The 19834-nt window shown below is 41.7% G+C and overlaps 1 protein-coding gene across 8 annotated transcripts in view; it reads left to right on the top strand.

Annotated features, from left to right (window-relative positions):
• Positions 1-19464, top strand: part of LOC136017777 (bifunctional heparan sulfate N-deacetylase/N-sulfotransferase 4-like) — a 115619-nt gene extending 96155 nt beyond the window's left edge. For 2 of the 8 annotated variants that reach the window (XR_010614083.1, XR_010614078.1), the window contains exons 13-17: positions 1420-1522; positions 1681-1796; positions 14054-14102; positions 18195-18351; positions 19410-19464. Coding sequence is in view for 2 of the 8 variants with exons in the window: in XM_065686383.1 (XP_065542455.1) it covers positions 1420-1522; positions 1681-1796; positions 14054-14102; positions 18195-18215 (289 nt within the window). In the remaining 6 variants the exon portion in view is untranslated. Of the gene's footprint in view, positions 1-1419; positions 1523-1680; positions 2246-6739; positions 7157-13249; positions 13264-14053; positions 14103-18194; positions 18353-19409 lie in introns of those variants that run through there. The other 6 variants (XR_010614088.1, XM_065686383.1, XR_010614093.1 and 3 more) reach the window with 6 other exon arrangements.
• The last annotated feature ends 370 nt before the right edge of the window (positions 19465-19834 follow it).

Below are 19834 nucleotides of genomic sequence, written 5' to 3'. Positions count from 1 at the left end.
TTCACCATACAACAAGCAGATGGAAAAGGCCAAAGCAGAAATGAATTTATCATCGATATATCTATTTAATAAATTATTTATTTATTTTTAATTGATACAGCTACTGAAAAAAATTAGGAAACAAGGGTCAGGCCTGCCACAAAAGGCTGGGCAAGAAAATGTGCAGAAGGTTCACCCTTCTCCAGAAATCAGTTCACTTACGTACAGTTGCAAATTGCAAGTGCACCCATGTTGTACGGCTAGACCTAAGGCAAGAAGGTAGTCTGTAACTCATTAACAATCTATTCCAGCCAATTTTACTTCATCCTTTTCAAACATCTGCTGAATAGCAGAAACCCAGACCTTGCCAATGTTTTATGCATGCTGCAAGTCCCGCAGCAATAAATTCAATACTTAACGCTGCATGTTCATTCCTTAGTGAGTATGTGCTTTAAAGCCTTAATCTAAAATTCCTGTATCTTTGAATTTTTGACATCCAAATCAAATTGCGTATTTCAGATAAGGCTGCTAAGACAGTGTTTATGCTCTAATGCCATCTTTGGAATGAAAATTATATTTAGATCTAATGATATGGAACCACCAGCTTCTCAGGTGCAGGTAAATTATCACCAATCAAACCACAGTTCTTTCAGGAGACCTGAACACTGCTTCCTTCACTCAAAAATCAACATAAAACCTGACAATGTTATATTTCTCATCATGTGGTAGTCACACAACAGTTACTTTTCTGTACAAGTAGACTTAGGGACTGAGCCCATGCCTGAACCAGCAAATAGATGCTTGCCCTTTTTAACCCCTCTCACCTTGACAGTGCTGACCAGTGACAGGATCAGCACCAGCTGAAGGATGGACAGCTGTCCTTTAGCACAGCTGATGATGTCCTGAGAATACAGCACATCTAATTCCAGCGAAAGAGCAGATTAATTTTTTTAAGCAAAAAGTTCTTTTCAAGTGTCAGTTGATCAAAACATTACCATCCCACAGGGATACATGGAGCAGTTTGACACTAATAAAATCGCTGAACAAAACCAGACAACAAAATACGAGTTACAGTCTGGACTGGGTTGTGTAAGATCCTTGAGACTGAGGCTCAGGACCTTGACTGGCATCCTACAGATCAACACTTAAAACTTGTACCCTATATGCTGGACAAGAAGAATAAAAACTAGCTAAATTAACTAGTGTAGGTAAAGCACACTGTGAAAAACCTCTGATCTTGAGCCACATCTAAAGAAAATTTGTGGGAAAAAACAAATTCCCGGAGCTTTCACAAGACAGGAAAGCTGTTTCCCACTCTGTCCTCAGTATTTCCGTCATCTAGAGAGATGTGGGCAGCAACACTTGTTGGCTAACACTGATGCCTTAGTAGCTGGACGATTATTCGGTAGTGAGGTCTTTAAAAAATATGATCCTCTACAGGTTTGACCCTCAGAAAGGCTTTTGGTGCCAGTTACTGGAAGGAGGGAAAACAAAGTGCCTGGGAAAAAGCAAAGGTCGGAAATACCCACCAATGGACCAAGAGGTAAGGGCTTTCAGAGATTCAATGTGTTTGAATATTGACCTTCTGTTTGACTCCAAAACTAGCCACACTGAGCCCCTTGCTGGGAGCAGTGCTTAGCTCCTGGGTGCGTTTCCTTCTTTGACTGTTGTTTTTTTTTCTTTTTTCCCCATCCTCCTCAGTCTCGAGAGTTTCTGTCGAGCTACTACAGAGACCACAACGTGGAGTTGTCCAAGCTGTTGCACAGGCTGGGGCAGCCCCTGCCCTCCTGGCTGAGACAGGAGCTGCAGAAAGTCAGGTAGCACGCAAGGGCAAGGGACCCAAATAAGGACAATTTCCTTCACCGTCAAACCCCTTGCTTCTCCAACTCACTTGTGATCATCAGTAGAGGACCTCATGAGTAACACTCTATCAAAAAAAAACCAAAACCCACAGAAGAATAACACCCACCCCACCCTCTGATAGTGCTGACAGATACAAGCATCGACCCCTTCTGTCAGCTTTTGACAGATATGCACGTGCTGACAGATACAAGCATCAAACCCTTTTGTCAGCTTCCAGGAAATAATAGAGAGCTACACGGCATTACTCTTTATCCAGACCAGAATTTGTGCATAGCTTAGTCCCTCTATACACCAGGAAGTACCAGAAACTCTGTGTAGGATGGATTGACTTCAGCGTACATGACAAGCTGCAGTCTGTCAGGACCTGAGCAAAGGATGGGAACATCTCCCACTGGACTGTGAGGTTGGTCATCCACTGGGATTTTTCCGTGTTTGCTTCTGATGGGTTTAATCCCAACCCTGCATATTTTCTTATCATTTTATGGGGGGATATTCAGCAGTTTGCAGTTGGGATCCCTAATGGTCCTGCCATATGTAGTGTCAATGCACCATCATTGCTTTCTCTACAGCAAAAGGTGGGCTAAATTCTCACCTAACCTGCTTCCCTGGGATTCCTTTAATAACTGATGACAGTCTGTGTTCTTTCTTATGTTGCTCTGGGATTTTTTCCCCCCTTCACAAGAAGTTATATCCTGATTTACTGGAGTTGTATGGGTGGTTGAGGTGCAAAGCAGAGAGGGGATGTCCTCCCAGATCTCACTGAAATCTATTCCTGCCTCTTGGGCAGGGCTGCTTTGCCACCCAGAGGTTTTTCATCACACCTGTTGGCTTCCTACAGCAGCTGTGACAAAGCTCCGAGATGTGAGATCATATCAAATGTTTTGTTGCAATGCCAAGGGACTACTCAAAACACTCCAAAACCTTTTAAAGTCTAAGCAGGCCATGCAAGCAGTGTACTGACAATAATCTAATACCAACAATTTTTTTTTCTATCTATCTGGAAAGCTGTGGGTTTGCTCTGAAGCTTTCAAAGTAAGCAATTAGGTTAGCCAGCTAGGGTCTCAGTCTGCAAGCTATCACAGAAAACAAACTTTAATGACCAAAGTGTATGTTAAGTTTTTGAAAAAACCTACAGTCTGTCAAAGAACAAATGCCTTCTACAGACTTTAATGGAGTTGAAAGGACAAGCATATCCACTATATATATATCACATATATGACACTTCATTTTTATGTCTGCATATCTACCTACAGTATCTCTAGATCAGACATATGCTTATACACATCTGCGCTTTGTGCCGATGAAAGGGTGGTTTACCAAAAATACAGTATTAAGAACTGTGTTTTTTTCCCAGATATGTGTGGCAAGGTTGACAAGACTGGGCACAAACTTGCTGGGAAATTTAAGTCGAGGGAACAAATACCATTTAGACATTTTAGCATTGTAACACTTTTTCTCAAGAATACCAAAGCTGGCAAAGCTTTGCTACATGTTCTTTATGCAGCACAAAACAGAACAGGTTTTAGTTTTCAGACTTCCCTGTCTTCCTAGGCATAAGCCATTTCAGGTGCTGCAGAGGCTTTGTGCTTTCTCCTCTGCACGAACATGACCCCTAACTCCTAACTCAGGAGACAGAATTGGACTTGGGGTCGCACCAGGAATTCAGCCTAGTGAAAGCTAGCCTCAGGGAGCACAAACCAGTACAAATCACAGGCTGTCATATTCAAGAGCATGTAAATGAAATAATTCCTGCTTCAAACCAGTTGATACATACAGATATTCAACTTAAATTTTCCAGATTCCTAAATCATGAGACTGTCTACCAAGATCATGACACTTGTTTGCTCTGGATTGGCACAGCTATCCTGCTGCCACCCATCACACTCCCAGCTTGACAGTGGCTCCTCCTTCCTCCCACAGTGTTTCCTCTCACCTGGCCTCTCTCACTTTCCTCCACCACTGGCCACCTTAACATGCTTGCCTGCTTCCTCCCTTCACACCATTCCAATTCCTTTCTCAGTCCCAGCACAGCCTTGGTCCAGGTTCCTCTCCCATGTGAGGAGCTGGCACTGCCCTCCTTGGTCTGTGGAGGAGGGGCTGAGGTGCAACCAGCACCAAGAACATACACAAACATCCAGGAAAGCCTCAAAGACAGTTTTACATTTCCTTTTAAATACTGATATGGGATTTATCTCACATAATTGAGACATCTACTTTATTTTATAGGTGATGAAGGGAAATAGCACTTCTAGGGCACCATTCATCTCATCACAAAGCAGGCTTCTTAAATGAGTGAGATTAATCTTGCTTCTTTCTATTGATTGTAAAAGGACAATAGACAACTCATTTGGAGGAAGAGCTCAGCTGTGTAAGTCTAAAACGAGGTGGTCTGAAAAGAAGATGGTATTTGATCTCACAAATGAAGATGAGAGGGAGCTGTGAGGGTCTGAGGGAAGGTTTTGAATTTTATTTCCTGAAGTAATTTTTCTAGTTCTTATATTTTGAGCAGGAGAACTCTTCAAAAAGAGCTGGGGCAAACCAAGAGTCAAATAAAAGGAACCTCGGGGGGGGTGGGGGGGTGGGGGGTGGGAAGGGGGCTTGGGCTGGCTTTTCTTTTTCTAATATTATTTTTATTGGGGAGGGTGGGGTGCCAGTTACATACCTGTTGCAAATTCACACTCTTAGCGCTGATAATGCCAGAGGTGACTAGTCTGATGAGAGTTTTTGATAAGTAAAGCTTGGTCAGAGAAGAATAGCTAAATCAACCATTTTAGCTGCTAAAATGCCTTAGAATTAGCTCATCATTAATTAAGATGACTTCATAACTTCTGGATTAAAATCTAAATAAACATGAAATTAGTTTCAGAAGTTTTTCAAGGAAATGAGACAAACACCATAAAATGTGGGAAATTACTTCTTGTTCTTGGCTTTTCATCTAAAAGAAAAAATAATTGTTTCCATCTCTCAGCTCTGTAATAGCATCATGTCCTTAGAATACACTGGATATTTCTATACCACATTGTTATTTTTTCAGTTTGAATGGGCACCACATTTCCGAGAGATCTCATGCTCCATTGAAAACCAACATTTGAATTGAGTTCATTATGTGTCACATAAAGATGAAATAACAGTATTTCAAAGTTTCATTCCTTCCACTTGTAATAGAACCCATCAACACAGAATTTCTCTGGACCACTGTTTTATAGAGGAGCCTTTGTGAACCCACTGTAAATGATCTCGATTTCTTTTATGCCTTTCATATTGCTGACCACGTAATAATTGCTGGGATTCTTAAAGACCAGAAAAACAAACGCAATAAAAATGAAACAGTTATTCATGGCAGGGGGCCTGTAGGTAGGAAAGATAATGCTGGCCCTTCTTTGCTATTCATAAGCTACAGGACCCGTCTCCACAATTCCTCCATGGGATGCAGGCTGTAAATCAATGAGTTTTACTTTGAGGAGGGCTGCAGCTGCAGTTTGCTCCCATTCCCCTGGAAATACACGTTCCTGAAGAGGTCTGCAGGCACCTTGCCACACTGAGGACCTGACCTACTGCCTGTGCAGATTGGTGGGTGTCTATTAGTTCCAGCAAACCACAGTGTCCTGGGTTCAGCAGTGGCAGTCATATTTTCTCCTTCTTAGTAGCTGGTGCAGTGCTGTGTTTTTGACTTTCAGCCTGGGAACAGCGCTGAAAACACCGATATTTTCAGCTGATGCTCAGTAATGAAATTGCCATACCCTGCAGGTCCCCCTCTGCTCCATCCTCCCTGACTATGAGAAAACTCTATGGGCCAGATAGAGTTATCAGGGTCTACAGCAGCACATTTGAAGATTAAAGGAGGACTGCAGCCCTCGGAAAACCAAGCTTATATGATCAAGGCTGTCTTTGAGCAAGAAGCAATCAGAATGGAATCCAAACCCTTCTAATTATGCATTGACCTCTCAAGGTCAAAATAAAGTTGATGGATTAACTGCTCATAAATGTTTTCTAATAAAACAAATTTTCTCTCTGATAGGGAATCAGACTGATGAATGCCCCCAGAACAAATTAAGATGGCGGAATAATAAATTCCTAGGGGAGGAATATTTTGCATAATCAAAGTACTGATAGGTCCAGACTCTCTGATGTGATAATAAGGCGGTGGGGACGTGTCCTGAACACAGAAGCAGAAGCTGAACGTTCTCTCCTCTTCCTTCCCCCTCCTCCTCTACCTTCTTATTTGTATTAAACTTTGACCAGTGTAGTGCACCTGAAAGGAACACAATGGGCAGAGCCCATGAGACAGGGGGACATTATTCATCTCCAAAGCAACCGGCTGAGAATAAGTTAGATGTAGGGTGCTCCTTTCCCCTAAGCTGGGCCAACTTTATTTAGACATCAAATCATTTAGTTTCTATCAGTAGCAAATTATGTGTTTCTAATGGGTTTCCAACTGATGTTTATAACTGTACTGTGAACATGTGACAACTGTGTGAAAGAGGTACAACACAGGTATATAAATCAGGAGGGACCAAGTGTCTAGTTTTATTGTAGTTAAGTAAGATTAAGATCACTGCTGGTGTCAGAAGCTCTTGTTGCACATGCAATTCAGCTTTCCCATTTTAGCTCTCTGATTGCAGTGCCATCTCTCTCTTACTAGCAGACGCTCTTTCTCTAAGAGTTGAAATGTCATATGATCACCTCACTGTCTTTACCCTCATTGATATCAGATAATGCAATTAAGCTTTAACAGTTTACTCTGTCTACCATTACATTAGTTCATATATCTCTGTATAAATCTGCCAGGAATTCTTGCCTCAGAGACTTTTGTTTAAGTGTATGTTCTTGGGACAGGAATTTCTCTGTCAGACAACATTTCTTACATTCTTTTTATTTTTCCTTTCTTCCCTTCCAGTTTATCCTTTTAGTGTGACTGCAAAGGTGTGGACCTGCCTATGGATTCGGTTCCTCCATCACTATCCCATCTAGAAAAGCTGCCAAAACTAAACAAGGATTTGCAAGCAATGCAGATTCTGAAGTATTAAGTGCTCCAGTGACTGGATAATTTTTCTAAGACTTCTTGTAATTTCTGTACTATTTCAGTACAAAAGACATCTTGATAGAGCTGAGGAAAAACTCCTCTGTCCTGCCCAAGCTCTTTTCTTTGCCTTTTCTTTTTTTTTTTTTTTTCTTTATCCTCCTATGCGACAACAGCAAATTCAGTTGAGCAAGTATTTGGTGTTGAAGAGAAAGGATACCAAAAGACATTTGGATCACATGAAGCATCTTTTTTTGGGGGAGGGATGGGGTGAGGGTAGGTGGGGTGGGGCCATGAGGGAGGTCAAAGATCGTGTTTGCTAGAATTGTTTAAAATACTTGATGTGCACACACCTTATTATTGGTTCTTCTCACTGCTGCAGAATAAACACTTCTGAAGATGTCTTATAGAGAGAGCTTTTCTTCTTTCTTCAAATCCTCTCTCCCATTTTCTGAGCCAAAATCTACTCTTCAGTAATCCCTGCCATATACTTTAAGTGGTGCACTAACTCAGCTTCTCCTGCCTCACCAGCTCATAAGACTTTCACCCCTTCTCAACACAGCAGCCCCAATACCACGGGATTTACAAAACCAGCACTGAGAGTGCCATTGCCTGTGTCCTCTGCCTCCCTCCTCCTTCCATCTCCCAGGCAGGGAATATGAATTCAGGCAAGTCTGACATTCAGATGTTTGTTACGCTGCATAAGACCCCGTTATGGGCCTGCCTTTCAAAACTGTGACCCACCTCTCTTCAGTGAGAGGTGTGGATATTCTCACAGCCCTGTGTAGGCTTTTTCTCTAATTACCACACCAGGTTTTTTTCCTCTGCTCTGTTTAAGGAATCTGAATATCACCCAATTTCAGCTGATGCAAAACCCCTTGAAGGTGGCTCAAACTATGCGCTCAGAATGATGAGAGTGATTTCCAACGCACACACACACACACACACCCCGATACCATAATGCATTTACTTTCTACTGTAAAATATTCATTTGCTTTACAGATCTATGTCACAATCAGGTTAAATCATACCAGAGTCAAGGATTCTTAGTACAAACCTTACAAAATAGCAAAGCATGCCTCACTAGAGCTTTTATCATTAAGCAAATCAGAAATGACACGACAGTATCTTAATACCTGCTTTGGCTTTTTTCTGGATGTGCTTGATGTTTTCAGACAAAGGCGACATTGTAGGTAAAATTTTCAAAATATTTTAGGACTTTAAGTATGTTCCTAAAAATAAATAAATAAATAAAATCACTTGTAGGCCCTTAGAATCTAAAAAGCAATCAGCTTTTTATCATAATTATTTGGTATCAACAGGGTCAGACCGGCAATTTTAAAAGCCCTCACAGACATTCGTCTGTCTGCTGCTCTGGATCCCAAATGCTTTTATACATCTAAATTAGCAGATTACTGGAGAAAGAAAAAAAAAGGGGGAAAAAAAAGGCAATTTTTTTCCCACTGTCACTGTGAGGTCCCTGCCTTTTCTTGGCCACCTCATGCATTTCTTTACTATTCCCTGAGCGGGAAGGAAGACATGAGGAAATTGCATCTGAAAGCCGCTAACAAACCCAAATGCGTTTTGCCTAAATCAGGAATCTTTCCAGGCTCCATCAAGCTTCATGCCCGAGTTATTCAGTCAAAGAATAGTTGAGTTCTTAACAAAATTTACCAGTTCTATTAAGTTCATTAAGGTTTGCATATTCCCTTCTAGCTTCTGGAATCAGACTATTCTGCACCCCCAGACCACTGGAAACCTGGAAGCACTAAATACACTTCTGAGCTCATCTGTTTGTGAAAAAGGGTTTCTTCTATGTGCAGTTTTTGAGAGAGGAGAAAAACCGATTTTTTTTTTTTTTTTTTAAGCATGTAAATATCCAAATTCCAGTTAGAAACTGATTTATAGAGCTACAGAAGTGAATTCTACATGTAATTTATACTCCTGTTTGCATCAATGAAGAGTTAAAGACTTCCTAGGGAAACCAGATTGCTATTTGCATTTCAGTCAGCTGCAGCTGTTAGGTGGGGAGAAAACCATTTAAAATATCTAAATAGACCCATATCTGCCACTTTGGGTTTACAAAGCTGTTTGTCCCGATACAGCTAACTGTAACCAAACATAGACTAGTTTCACAGTACTCCTATTTCTTTGGGAAAAGGAACGTGACACTTTGATGCACAGATCTGTTTTCATCACAGAAGGTCAACCAGTGTTATGAGCTGTAAGTTAGAATTGTCCTGGGTTTTTTCAGAGGTTATTTTCAGCCAGAGGAAGGTCAGCAGTGGGTGGAGTGGGATTCTTTCATGTAAAATGCAATTCTATAAAGTCTATGGTGGTTGAAAAATGTGCTTTATAATTTGGGAGATAATTGCACGACATTCAACTGACTTTGTACTTGCTACTCTTCTAACTGTGGTGTATGCTCTGCGTCTTGCAGGACATATCTATAAGACATTCCTTCATAGTATGATCAAAATATCAAGAAAGAGCTGGACATATGAGGGGATGAGTTTCTACAGAACTTACTGTGAGGCAGATACTTATTTACAGAATTTTTCTTTTTTTTTTTTTTTTTCACTGTGTTTGCCTCAGCGAGGGAGTCATCTCAGTATTAATCCGCACACTCTCCGAAAAGAGGCAATTCCCATTAGCATCAATGATGATTAAATATTCTTATGAAGGAGAGAATAAACCCACCAAAGGAAATTGCTATTTCATAACACTGTAGTTACACAGCACATTTTCCTGCAAAACTTTGTGTAGTCACACCAAGTAAGCAAAGAAAAATTGTTCTGCGATGTTAAGCATATAAAATTTCATAGGCAATCTGTTTTTAAAAAAGGAGGAAGCAAACACCACCTTTTGGGTACCCCATCATGACTAAGAATTGAAGGAACCCAGTGGTTTTATTGATATGAAACTCACCATGTACTATGTAGCTGAAGAGACCCCATATCAAGACCTAAAGCCAAATTCTCTATTGCTCAGGTTCTGTGCTAGGCAGGAAACCAAGCCATGCCTTCCAGCAGCCTGAGACACATCTAAAACAGCACACCATGAACTCATGGTTGAGGAGGGCCTGCATCCAGTGATCACGCTATATGTGGCACCCTGTATCTCTATTCCCCCACAGTTCCCAGATGTGAAAGTCACCCGAGCAGCTGCTGAACACTCATGTCAAAATCTACAAACTGAAGGTGGATCCCTGCTGCAAGGGGACCTCTAATCTGCCCTATGGGATTGGGAAGGAGACTAAATCCTACCAAGTCCCTGAGTGTTACCATATCCACAACCACATGAGATTTCTATACTGCACTTGGCAGTAAAAATGAGTATTAACTGAACCAAAGACTTTTTATATAGAAAAATAAAAATATGTATTGAAATAGTCTTCACTTAAATTTATTTATTATATAGATATACAAGGCTCAATTTTTTTGTTTAAGGAGAAAGTTTTCCGTCTTAAATATTTGTGGTTTAGTGTCCTCCTGAAGGGCCTTCTTCCTTGCTATACTGTAGCATGCTTCCCCTTCCATTCCTTCCCCCCTACCCACCCTCCTTGGGACTACTTCTCATCTTCAAGATCGATTATTTTACCTCTACATTTCAATACCAACTGCCTGCCTTTCTGTACTAATTTCTTCTGCTTCTACCTTTTAGGGAAAAAAAAAAAAAAAAGCAAATCTCCCAAGCAAGCATCATCTTTCATTTCCTAAGCCATGCTCACTTTAATTAAACATTCTAGTTGATTAAGACGATATGTTCTAGAAGCATGCGGAGGCTTTCTACATTACTGCCACACTCTGTACCCTCTTCAGATGCCCAGCACCATTCAGTGAAGCTATTCGGTTATAAAGCCAGGCAGAGCTGGATGGCACCCTGTGTAAATCTGCTACCGTTAAGTTGGGAGCTGCAGTGAAATTATAAATTGTCATCTTAAGTAGGAAGAACATTTTTATGGATCCTGGTTCATCCTCTGCAGAGTTCAGCTATTTCCAGTAACTGCTACACAGAACACACTAAAATTTGTCAGCTGCTTGGAAGAGGAGAGAATTGAGCCTGGAGACTTAATTCCCTTCAATCTTCTTAAAAGATATGATCCAATACCTAAAGATAAAAAAACACTACCAGCTTAGGAAGACACAGGGAAGCAATCCAAAGCAGCCAGGACAATCAGGAGAGACAAGCCCCTTTGCACAACACTAAACCTCATTTCTCCAAAGCTCAGAGGAATAGCCAGGAAGCCACCTCTCTTCTTTCCCTCTGTGTTAGAAGAGCTGGCTGAAGAAGAAATATTTCAAGGCTTGCCTGGATCACTGCAGGAAGCCATAGCGTAAGTGCTATACCACAGACCATGTTGTTGTGATCCTTCTAACGCCAATTTCATGAGAAGCAAATTTCCTCCCCTCCCCGCCCCCAGCTCCATGTGAGACAAGCTGAGGTACAGAATTTTGACATGTTTTATTTTCGTGACATCGGGCTCCAGTGTCTTTGCTCTGGTGTGGAAAACATCTGTATAATGGAGAATTTTTATGAGCACAAGAGCCTGCTCAACAGCTCAAGGTTTTAGTAACAGATCCTAAATCACCATTTCTGTAGTGCTGCAGGGTTTTATTTCAGAATAGCTCTACATTTTCATAAACCCCAAGTACTTTTTCTGAAGTCTTTGCACATTCACATGACAGAGCCAGCCACTAACTGAGCAATGAGGTCAATTGTGCAATAAGAAAAAGCATCCAAAAAATCAGTCTCACGCTAACACCCACATGCTAATCACACACTGATCACTGCATCCACTCCAGCCCTGTAGGAGAGGTGTGCACAACGGTCAAGCAGTGATGCCACAGGAAAAAGGGGCATCCCTGCCACTGAAAAAAGGATCCAGTCACAGCACCCAATCAGAGAAAGCTATGCACACTCTCTGAACCCCAAACCTAAATGTGTTCACGCACAGAGGAGCTCCAGAGGTGGTGCAGCTGGTCCTCTGTTCCAGCATCACTGTTGGGTTTCAAAGGCTGAGTCGGTAACTGAGCTTAGGACAGAAGCAGAAGTCAGAAATATGGGCCTGCCTGTGCTACCTCTGTGACAGTCAGTACACTGTTCTTTCGCAAAGGAAAAAGGAATTCCTGTCCTCCTGCACAAAGACCACTTCGGAGACATAAGCTCCAAGGGGAATTAACTGAAGCATTTACCCACAGCCTACTTTTTGCTCTCTAGTTCCATATCTTCCATAAGACAACACCTGACAAAGTATTGGCTACTACAGTAGAAACATACTTTAGACACTTGTCATTCCCATTGATCTATTTAAATTAAATACTGGCACATTAAACATTTTTATTTTACTCATTAAACAAGAATAATTCTGGACACTTAACAGTGACACAGTGAAGACATTATAAAATTTGGTAATGCATAAACTACTTTCATAAATGCCCGACCATTTACATCCATTTTCTGGTTTTCTTCCCATGCAAAGTTATGCACTCCTGAAACTTCAATTACAAAGCTTAGAGCCAGTTTAAAGTGACTTGTTTGTCCACAGGCAATTAATTTCCTTGTGGTTGCCTTTTTCATTTGCCACCTGTTGATTAATTACATTAATAATTTAATCCTTCCCAACTCTGTTTGTATCAGGTCTGTCAGGTGGCTTTCATGTGATGTGTGTCATTTCCCAATCAAAAAAGCCTATTCAAGCCCATACTCACAGCAAATGGGCTTTGTGAACTTTGTCAGAGGGTTAAGCTTGTGCCTAATGTGAGAGGCGCATGAAATGTATTATTACAATAAGAGAGTAGGAAAAACTTGGTGGCAGCATGAAGTACGAGTCCTCAACAAAGGGAATTTAGTGGCAAACAAATTAGATGTCTTACCTTAAGAGGTACTTCCACAGGGACTAGAGCAGAGGAGTGACTGCAGTGTTTAAATACTCCATATTATTAAATGCTTCAGCAGCATTGGAGGAGGGAGCTGGTTTCAGGCATAAACCAGCTGGGCAGAGTTCCACCAGGAATTTCCATTGCTGCAGGAGCTCCTGGGGTCTACCCCTTGCATCACCCCTGGAGCTGGGAACAAGGAACAACCGAGAGGTCCTGACCCTTTTGACATCTTGCAAGACTTTTTTTTTTTTTCATTTAAGACTTCCTGAGAAAGCCAAGTTTACTCCAGGAAGCTCTACTTCCATTGTGACCTACACCATGTATGCCTCATTGTAATTAGCTCAATGAATTGCACCATCACTCACCAGCTTCCAATAATAATTGAACCCCACAGGAATCTAAATCTGATTTCAAAAACACTTCTCTGAAGCTGGAAACACTTGGGGTATAAAAGCATAACCCTATTAACAGTGACAGAATTGAAACGCTTTCCTTTATCCGCCAGACCAAAGATGACAGCAAGCACTGTGATCGAATCCCTTCAGCACAGGAGTTGGAGTGGGCTGGAAATACTCTGGAGGAGCCTCCTGGAAAGCCAGCTGTGTGGCTGTGGGTACAGCCAGGGCAGAGGAGGACCACAGTCAGATATGCATTTACAGCATTATGGGAAGAAGAAAATAGGGATCAAGGAAAAAGCTTCATTCATCTCAAAAATCCCAAATCACCACTTCAGGAATAAGATCTGAAATCTTTTGGATGATCCCAAGAATCCAGGATGATTCAAGGGTCTTGAGTCATAGACCATGCAGGAAAATGCACTCTGCTGAACAGAGCTGAATGGAATAAAACCGAAATAAGGTGATTAGAACTGGAATTAACTGCATGCACTTGGAAAATTTTCAGGAGCTTTCTCAACTGCCTCAGCTGACAGTTACCAGATAGGAAAAGCACAGACCTCAAAGTCAGATATTGTGCTCAAAGCACCAACTCAAAATGTAATTTTATAGACATATATATATATAATGCCAAAAAAAACAGTTTCTTTGCTTAGTCTCCTTGCAGCTTTGTATGTTGGTGGGTAACTCAAGAACCGTATTTTAATCACATAACTAATTTTACATACTAAAACAGAACCTACCATATAGCTCTTTTGATAAAAACTCTTTGCAAGTACTTCTCCTATTACTTATTACACTGCATTAGCTACTTATTACACCTCATTAGCTCTTCTTTTTCTGAAGATAGCATTCTGAACTTTTTCATTTGAGTTTGTGAAATAACTGAATAAAAATCTCCCTTAAATCTGCAGGTTGGAAAAAAATCCTGGTAACAGTGCATTGACAAGACACACAAATCAGGTAACTATCAACCTCATCTGCACTTAACACAAGGGATTTCATAGCATTGTCGGTCATAATAAATTATTTTCCACAAAGCACTGAATTTAGGCCCCAGGCAAACTTTTTCCTTGCTGTAACTCTATTTGGCGGCAATAGAGCTGCACAATCCACATATTTGGCCCAGGGTTTCTGAAACTGAGATTGTCTTACCCACTGTAGCATCCCATGGAAACACCTGCTTCTCCCTCCTCAGCACAAAGACCTCTCCATAATCCAATACTGGTTTGCACACAGCAGTTCTTTCGCTTGTCCAAAAATAATTTTTCTTATCCACACACCATTTTTTTTGCTTTACATTAAGGCCAGCAGATCTGCCCTTCTCGCCCAGACACCCAGCTCTCAGGAGAGAGGGTCAAGTGCTGCTACTTCCATCTCTGCCAACAAAGCTGCTTCCACAATGGAATAAAAAAAATAAAAATAAAAGGCCAAAACCAAACTCATCACTACTCAAACTGCTGCTATTAAAAGAAAAGGGGAGGTGGGGAAAGCTTTGCCAAGACATTAACTAGAATTTAGCCAAATTTAGCTAGAAATTAGCACATATTCAACTTCTTCCTTTGCAACTCTAAATATGTTGCAAATGTTTAACAGCAGATTTCCAGATTAACTTTTCTCTTTTTCAGACTGGTGATAAGTATTTCTTTATGCAAAGGAAGAATGGAAACTGGTATAAACGTATCTATTTTTGCTCATAGAAAACAAAACAGGGAGCCAAATCCCAAAATGGCCCTTTCTGTATGTGTGTGAGAGCAGCTTCAGGCACACTAGACTTCCAAAAAGCTGCTTTCCCTTGAGGTACTTAAAAACCTACTAGTCAATTTTGAGAATTTCAACCATTGCCATTTGAGAGAGGCATGTCTGAAGCACACCAAGGACTGGGAAAAAAAAAAAACAGACAAAGGAAAGTGAAGGTCATCTGTGCCTCCTGACATGTCGTGAGTAGATAACTTTCAAGACGTCTTGACTGCATCCATGTTATTGTATACCATTTATTGCCTGATGCCTTTCTACCGAGCAATGGCAAATAGATGGGATTTACATTTACAGAAATAAAATAAAGGATTTAAGATTAGTACAATGGCAACAAGCTATGGGTTGAGTAATTACAAGTCTAAACAGCAAACCCCAGGTAAATGCTATACAGCACTGTAGAATTTAATCATGTTGGAAGGTGGGCACCATCTGGGATGGGTCTCCAGGGAACCTTACCCCAACAGATGGGACTGTTTTGTTTTCAGATTTCACAATATTAGAACAAAAGTTCTAAGCCACCTGGAGCCCCATGAGTGCTGAGTTTGAGAGGTTAAAAATAAGACTCCTCCAGATGCAAAGTTCCCTCGTGTGTCAGCCTTCATTTCACTACCAGTCTAGCAGCAAAGGAGGCATTTTTAATCAAGCGCAAGACAAGTATGGAAAGCTGAGCTCAAGAAACAAGGAAGAACAGGATTATTATAATCTAATGAGACATAATTAAATGCAGAAATCAAAGGCTCCTAGTATCACAGAACTTGTTAAAGCCTTGAAGTGGGTATTTGCACTTTAATCTGACATGCCACAGCTTCTTCAGAAAACAAAGCTTTTTCAGAAGGAATGAAACGATGACAGAGACATTCATAAATCATTTCAGAAAAAGGCAAAATGAGGGGGAAAAATAAAATAAAATCCATAAAACAACATTACAGCAGAAGCCTGTTCCCCAAAAATATCTAAACCCAACAACCCTGGCAGCACTGATGATGACATTTTCAAGTCTATGTTCCTAATGGTGTCTTACTAATAATCTCAGTGTATCAGTAATCGATCAGAAGGAAAGTAGACTAACTTTGCCTAAGTTAGTCTACTAGACTAAGTTAGTCCAAGTTAGTCTACTAAGTTAGTACTAGTACTTAGTAGACTAGTTGCCAGTCACCCTGAATGATTGGCCTGCTGGACTCAGTGAAACACAGGCTCCTGGACCTCATCCAAAGTTTGTTTTGAGTCCGCAGGATCTTACCAAGATGGGATCAGACCCACCAGTACATGACTTCTGCCCAAACCTACCCTCTCACACCCTGGTCAGACATCCCTGTGCAAACACTTAGAGCCCCACATCATTCGAGCCTCCCATCCCATCGTGCCCCCACGTCCTACACGTGCTTTTAGGATTTGTGGTCTTGAAATTAACAAATACATGGTCCAAAATGGATCGTAACAAAAATATGCCTTAAAAAAGGCAGTTTCTAACTCCGTGCTTTTCTGGGAAAAAGCTACCTGGATACTTCAGCTGCTTTTATTCCCTGATAACATGGACAAGTTTATTTTTAGTAGCTGAAGCAGTCAGAGGAGATGTGAAAGAACCACACTTTGCACTGGGAAAAGCTATGACAAAGTTTCAAGGGTACTCGCCTTGTGGTGGGTGACGATGTAATTTCAAGTGGGCTGCTCTGCAGACTGCAGTCCTGTTGGGATCAAACCATCTTAATGAAATTATACATTTTTCTTATCCTTTTTCAGAGGGGAGTAGGAGAGGTCAAGGCTTAAGCTGCATTGCTGCTCATGTCCCACCAAAAGCACAGAGCACAGCACAAACAAGAGTTTCTTCAGATGCGTGAGGAGGATTCTCCCACAAGAGAAAACCTGTTTGTCATCTGATAGGATTAAATAAAGCTTCAATTTTTAATAGCCATGTTGTCACTTAAAATGCAATGGCTCCAATTTCTCTCTCTCCCATAGACATGATGCTCTGGATATTATTACCACATGTATGTGTGCATGTGTGTTTTTCCATTATATGTTATATAAAAGTGCCTGGGGCTCCTCAAGCCAGTGATCCCAGCCTCCTCCATTTCCCCAGCCCTGGATGAAGCCCTAGGCAGGGAGGGGCTGCAACCACAAACCATCCTCTTCTCCTGAGAGGCAATCTGGCTCTTTAAGATATATACTCTTTATCTTCTTTTTAAAAAGATTTTCTTTAAAGCCACACTTGACTATTCCAGCTGGCCCTCAGAATTGTTTCATACAGGGCTAGAGGGTGATTTAAAACAAGCTTGCTCTGTGCCTGTCTGTGTCCACAGAGAGAAAGGTTGAAACAAATACAAGAAGAGTAATCAACAGTAATTCTTCGGGAGTCTATCATTAAATTTGTCATTTAACAGTCTGCAGCTACCTGGCCACCTGGCCACCAGCAGCAGCAAGCCGTGCACGCCGTGTAATGGCATTTTGATAGACTGTCTTTCCCGCAGCCTGCCCAAGATTGGACTGCATAATTTACACCACCAGCACAGCATTGCCTCATTGTTATTTGAGCAGCGAGACCTTTGTTCTGGTGTGATTATGATGAACTGAATGCCTGTTTGCAGACTCAGGGTATGCCAATGCGGCTGGTTGCCAAGTGCCGGGGACGTGGCACAGAGCTGGCACAAATCCCCAGCTAAACAGCCTGGGGGTCTGTGCTGACTCATCCTACTTCACCCACAGTGTGAAAAAGAAGCCACCCTTGTTTTTTCATATTTGTAGTATGAAAAAAAGTTGGGGGGGAGGAGAGGTCAAGGCTTAAGCTGTATGGTTGTTCATGTCCCACAAAAAGGGAACTAAAATGAAAAAATTTGTGACTCCAGCAGAGGATGGATGTGTCTTGAGGGTGTGAAAGCTTTCAGGAAATTTCCACAGGATCCAAAAAGAGCACCATAAGTCTTCCCAAGCCCCATTCCCAACATGAACCTCACTTCAGATACAGTCACTCAAAGTGAGATTATGGCTTATGATATTTATGAGAGGAGAGAATGCTGCCTATTCTAAAAGTGAATACGAGAAAAACACACGTTTTCCAGGCAGCCTGCACTGAGCAATTGCTGAAACGGTTTTTACCAAGGTGGTGACTTACGGACATACAAGTTCTCACAAATACCACACAACAGATTCACCAGCACCTCCATTTTGAAGGTTAAAACTGATTTGGGGAAGGCTTTTTTGGTTTTGGTTGATTGCATTTTATCATGTCTCTGCCAGATTTTGACAGATGGAGTGCGTTTCCTCACCCCTGGCTGATTCCAGCTATTTCTTTTATTCCAGAGTTCAACTCAGTCAAAGTGATTAATTCAGCTTCAGCAGCAGCCTCTCATTCACCCAGATTTCCAGATCCCTCCTAACACTTTGCTATTCTGTGTGTGTGTGTACAAACCAAAATAAGGTGATTTCACCATGTATTAGAAGACCATACATGTGACAGGTAGGTTTGTTATTAGAGACTTGCAGCTCCTACTGCTAGCCTATGGAAAAGTAGAATTCTCTTTGTTTTGGGGTTGGGTTTTCTTTTCACAATAGCAGACATGATTTTCCTCTTACCAATGCCTTTCCACTCACACCCTCCAGCCATGCCACACTCCTGGCAGGAATCCAAACCTTGGCAAACTTCAGTTTTTTCATACGTAACTATTCATCTGCAAATACAGGAGCAATATGAAATTTGTTATCAGGGTGGCCAGAAGGTGCTGTAGCTGAAACCCTCTCTCCCCAGAGTTGGGTGCAGGTGGCTTCCCTTGACCAAAAGCCCCATGGCAGGCCATGCAGCGTGGCCATTACCCCCATTCTGGCAGAGGTGCCCAGCACAAGGCTGAGGTCCAAGGCCAGGCACACAGGGATGCTCTGGATAAGCGCTGGCAGCAGGTCCAGCACAAGCACAGGACTGTAAAGCAAGATTGAAGGACACAGCCACAACACCCTTGAAAGATGCTGTATGCGCTGCTGCTTCCCAAGGTGATTAATGTGGCTCACTCCAGACAGAAACAAATACTGGCTCAGAGATCTCCCCATGCTAGGGGATGATGCAATGAAGCTCAGCAACTGGTCATAGACACAGTTATTCTTCTGAGCATAATTTTCTCCACATGGGCAGAAACTTGAGCAGATGTAACTCAGTGAATCGCCACACAGCCACACATTCCCATTGGGAACTTTTCAATGACAGGCAATATTTCATGGGGAACTAGGAATCAGGACACAAAGCTTTGGCTCTTTCCCTCCCAAGACCTCCTAGGAAAGCCTCTCTCTTCTCTGGGCTTCATCTCCTCTCTAACCTGATTTATTATTTGTATTGCTGCAGAGTGACAATCCCCAGATATGAACGCCTTTTTGATAGGCAAATCAAACTCACATCCAAGAGGGACAGCTTCCTTTTCAAAGAGCACCTGCTTTCTGAAAGGTGGCTCAACAATTTGGGGATGCATGGACCAGCCTGCTTGTGCACCCCACTTAATGAAGTGATATGCATTTCTTATTGCTTTTCAGAGGAGAGAAGAAGAGGTCAAGGCTTAAGCTGCAGTTTAAGCTGCATTGTTGTTCATGTCCCACCGAAAGAGACATGGACAGGCAGTACAGGTAATTTAAAGGCTAAGACAGAGTCAAGGAATATTCCAATTCTTCCATTTGCATCCTTCACTTACCACAGAGCTTCTCTGAAACGCAAGGCTCTTGCTGATGGAAACAACTCCAGCTTCTGCAGCATAATTTGGGACACAGACTAGAAATGAGTGTCTTTCCTGTTCACCCAATTCTGCAGCACACGCTGAGCACACCCATGCCCTGATGGCCTTTGCATTTTGACTGGGAAAAATTGTGCCAAATCAAGGTCTCAAGTGGTTGCAGAAATAAGGTTAGCTCCTGGTGCCAGAAACCTGAGGTACACAGCTCCCACTTTTCATAGCAATGAAAAG

This window comes from Lathamus discolor, chromosome 1 (genome assembly GCF_037157495.1).
Source record: "Lathamus discolor isolate bLatDis1 chromosome 1, bLatDis1.hap1, whole genome shotgun sequence".
Lineage (NCBI taxonomy): Eukaryota > Metazoa > Chordata > Aves > Psittaciformes > Psittacidae > Lathamus > Lathamus discolor.
Note: the sequence above shows the minus strand (reverse complement) of the source record. Positions and strands in the feature narration are given on the sequence as shown.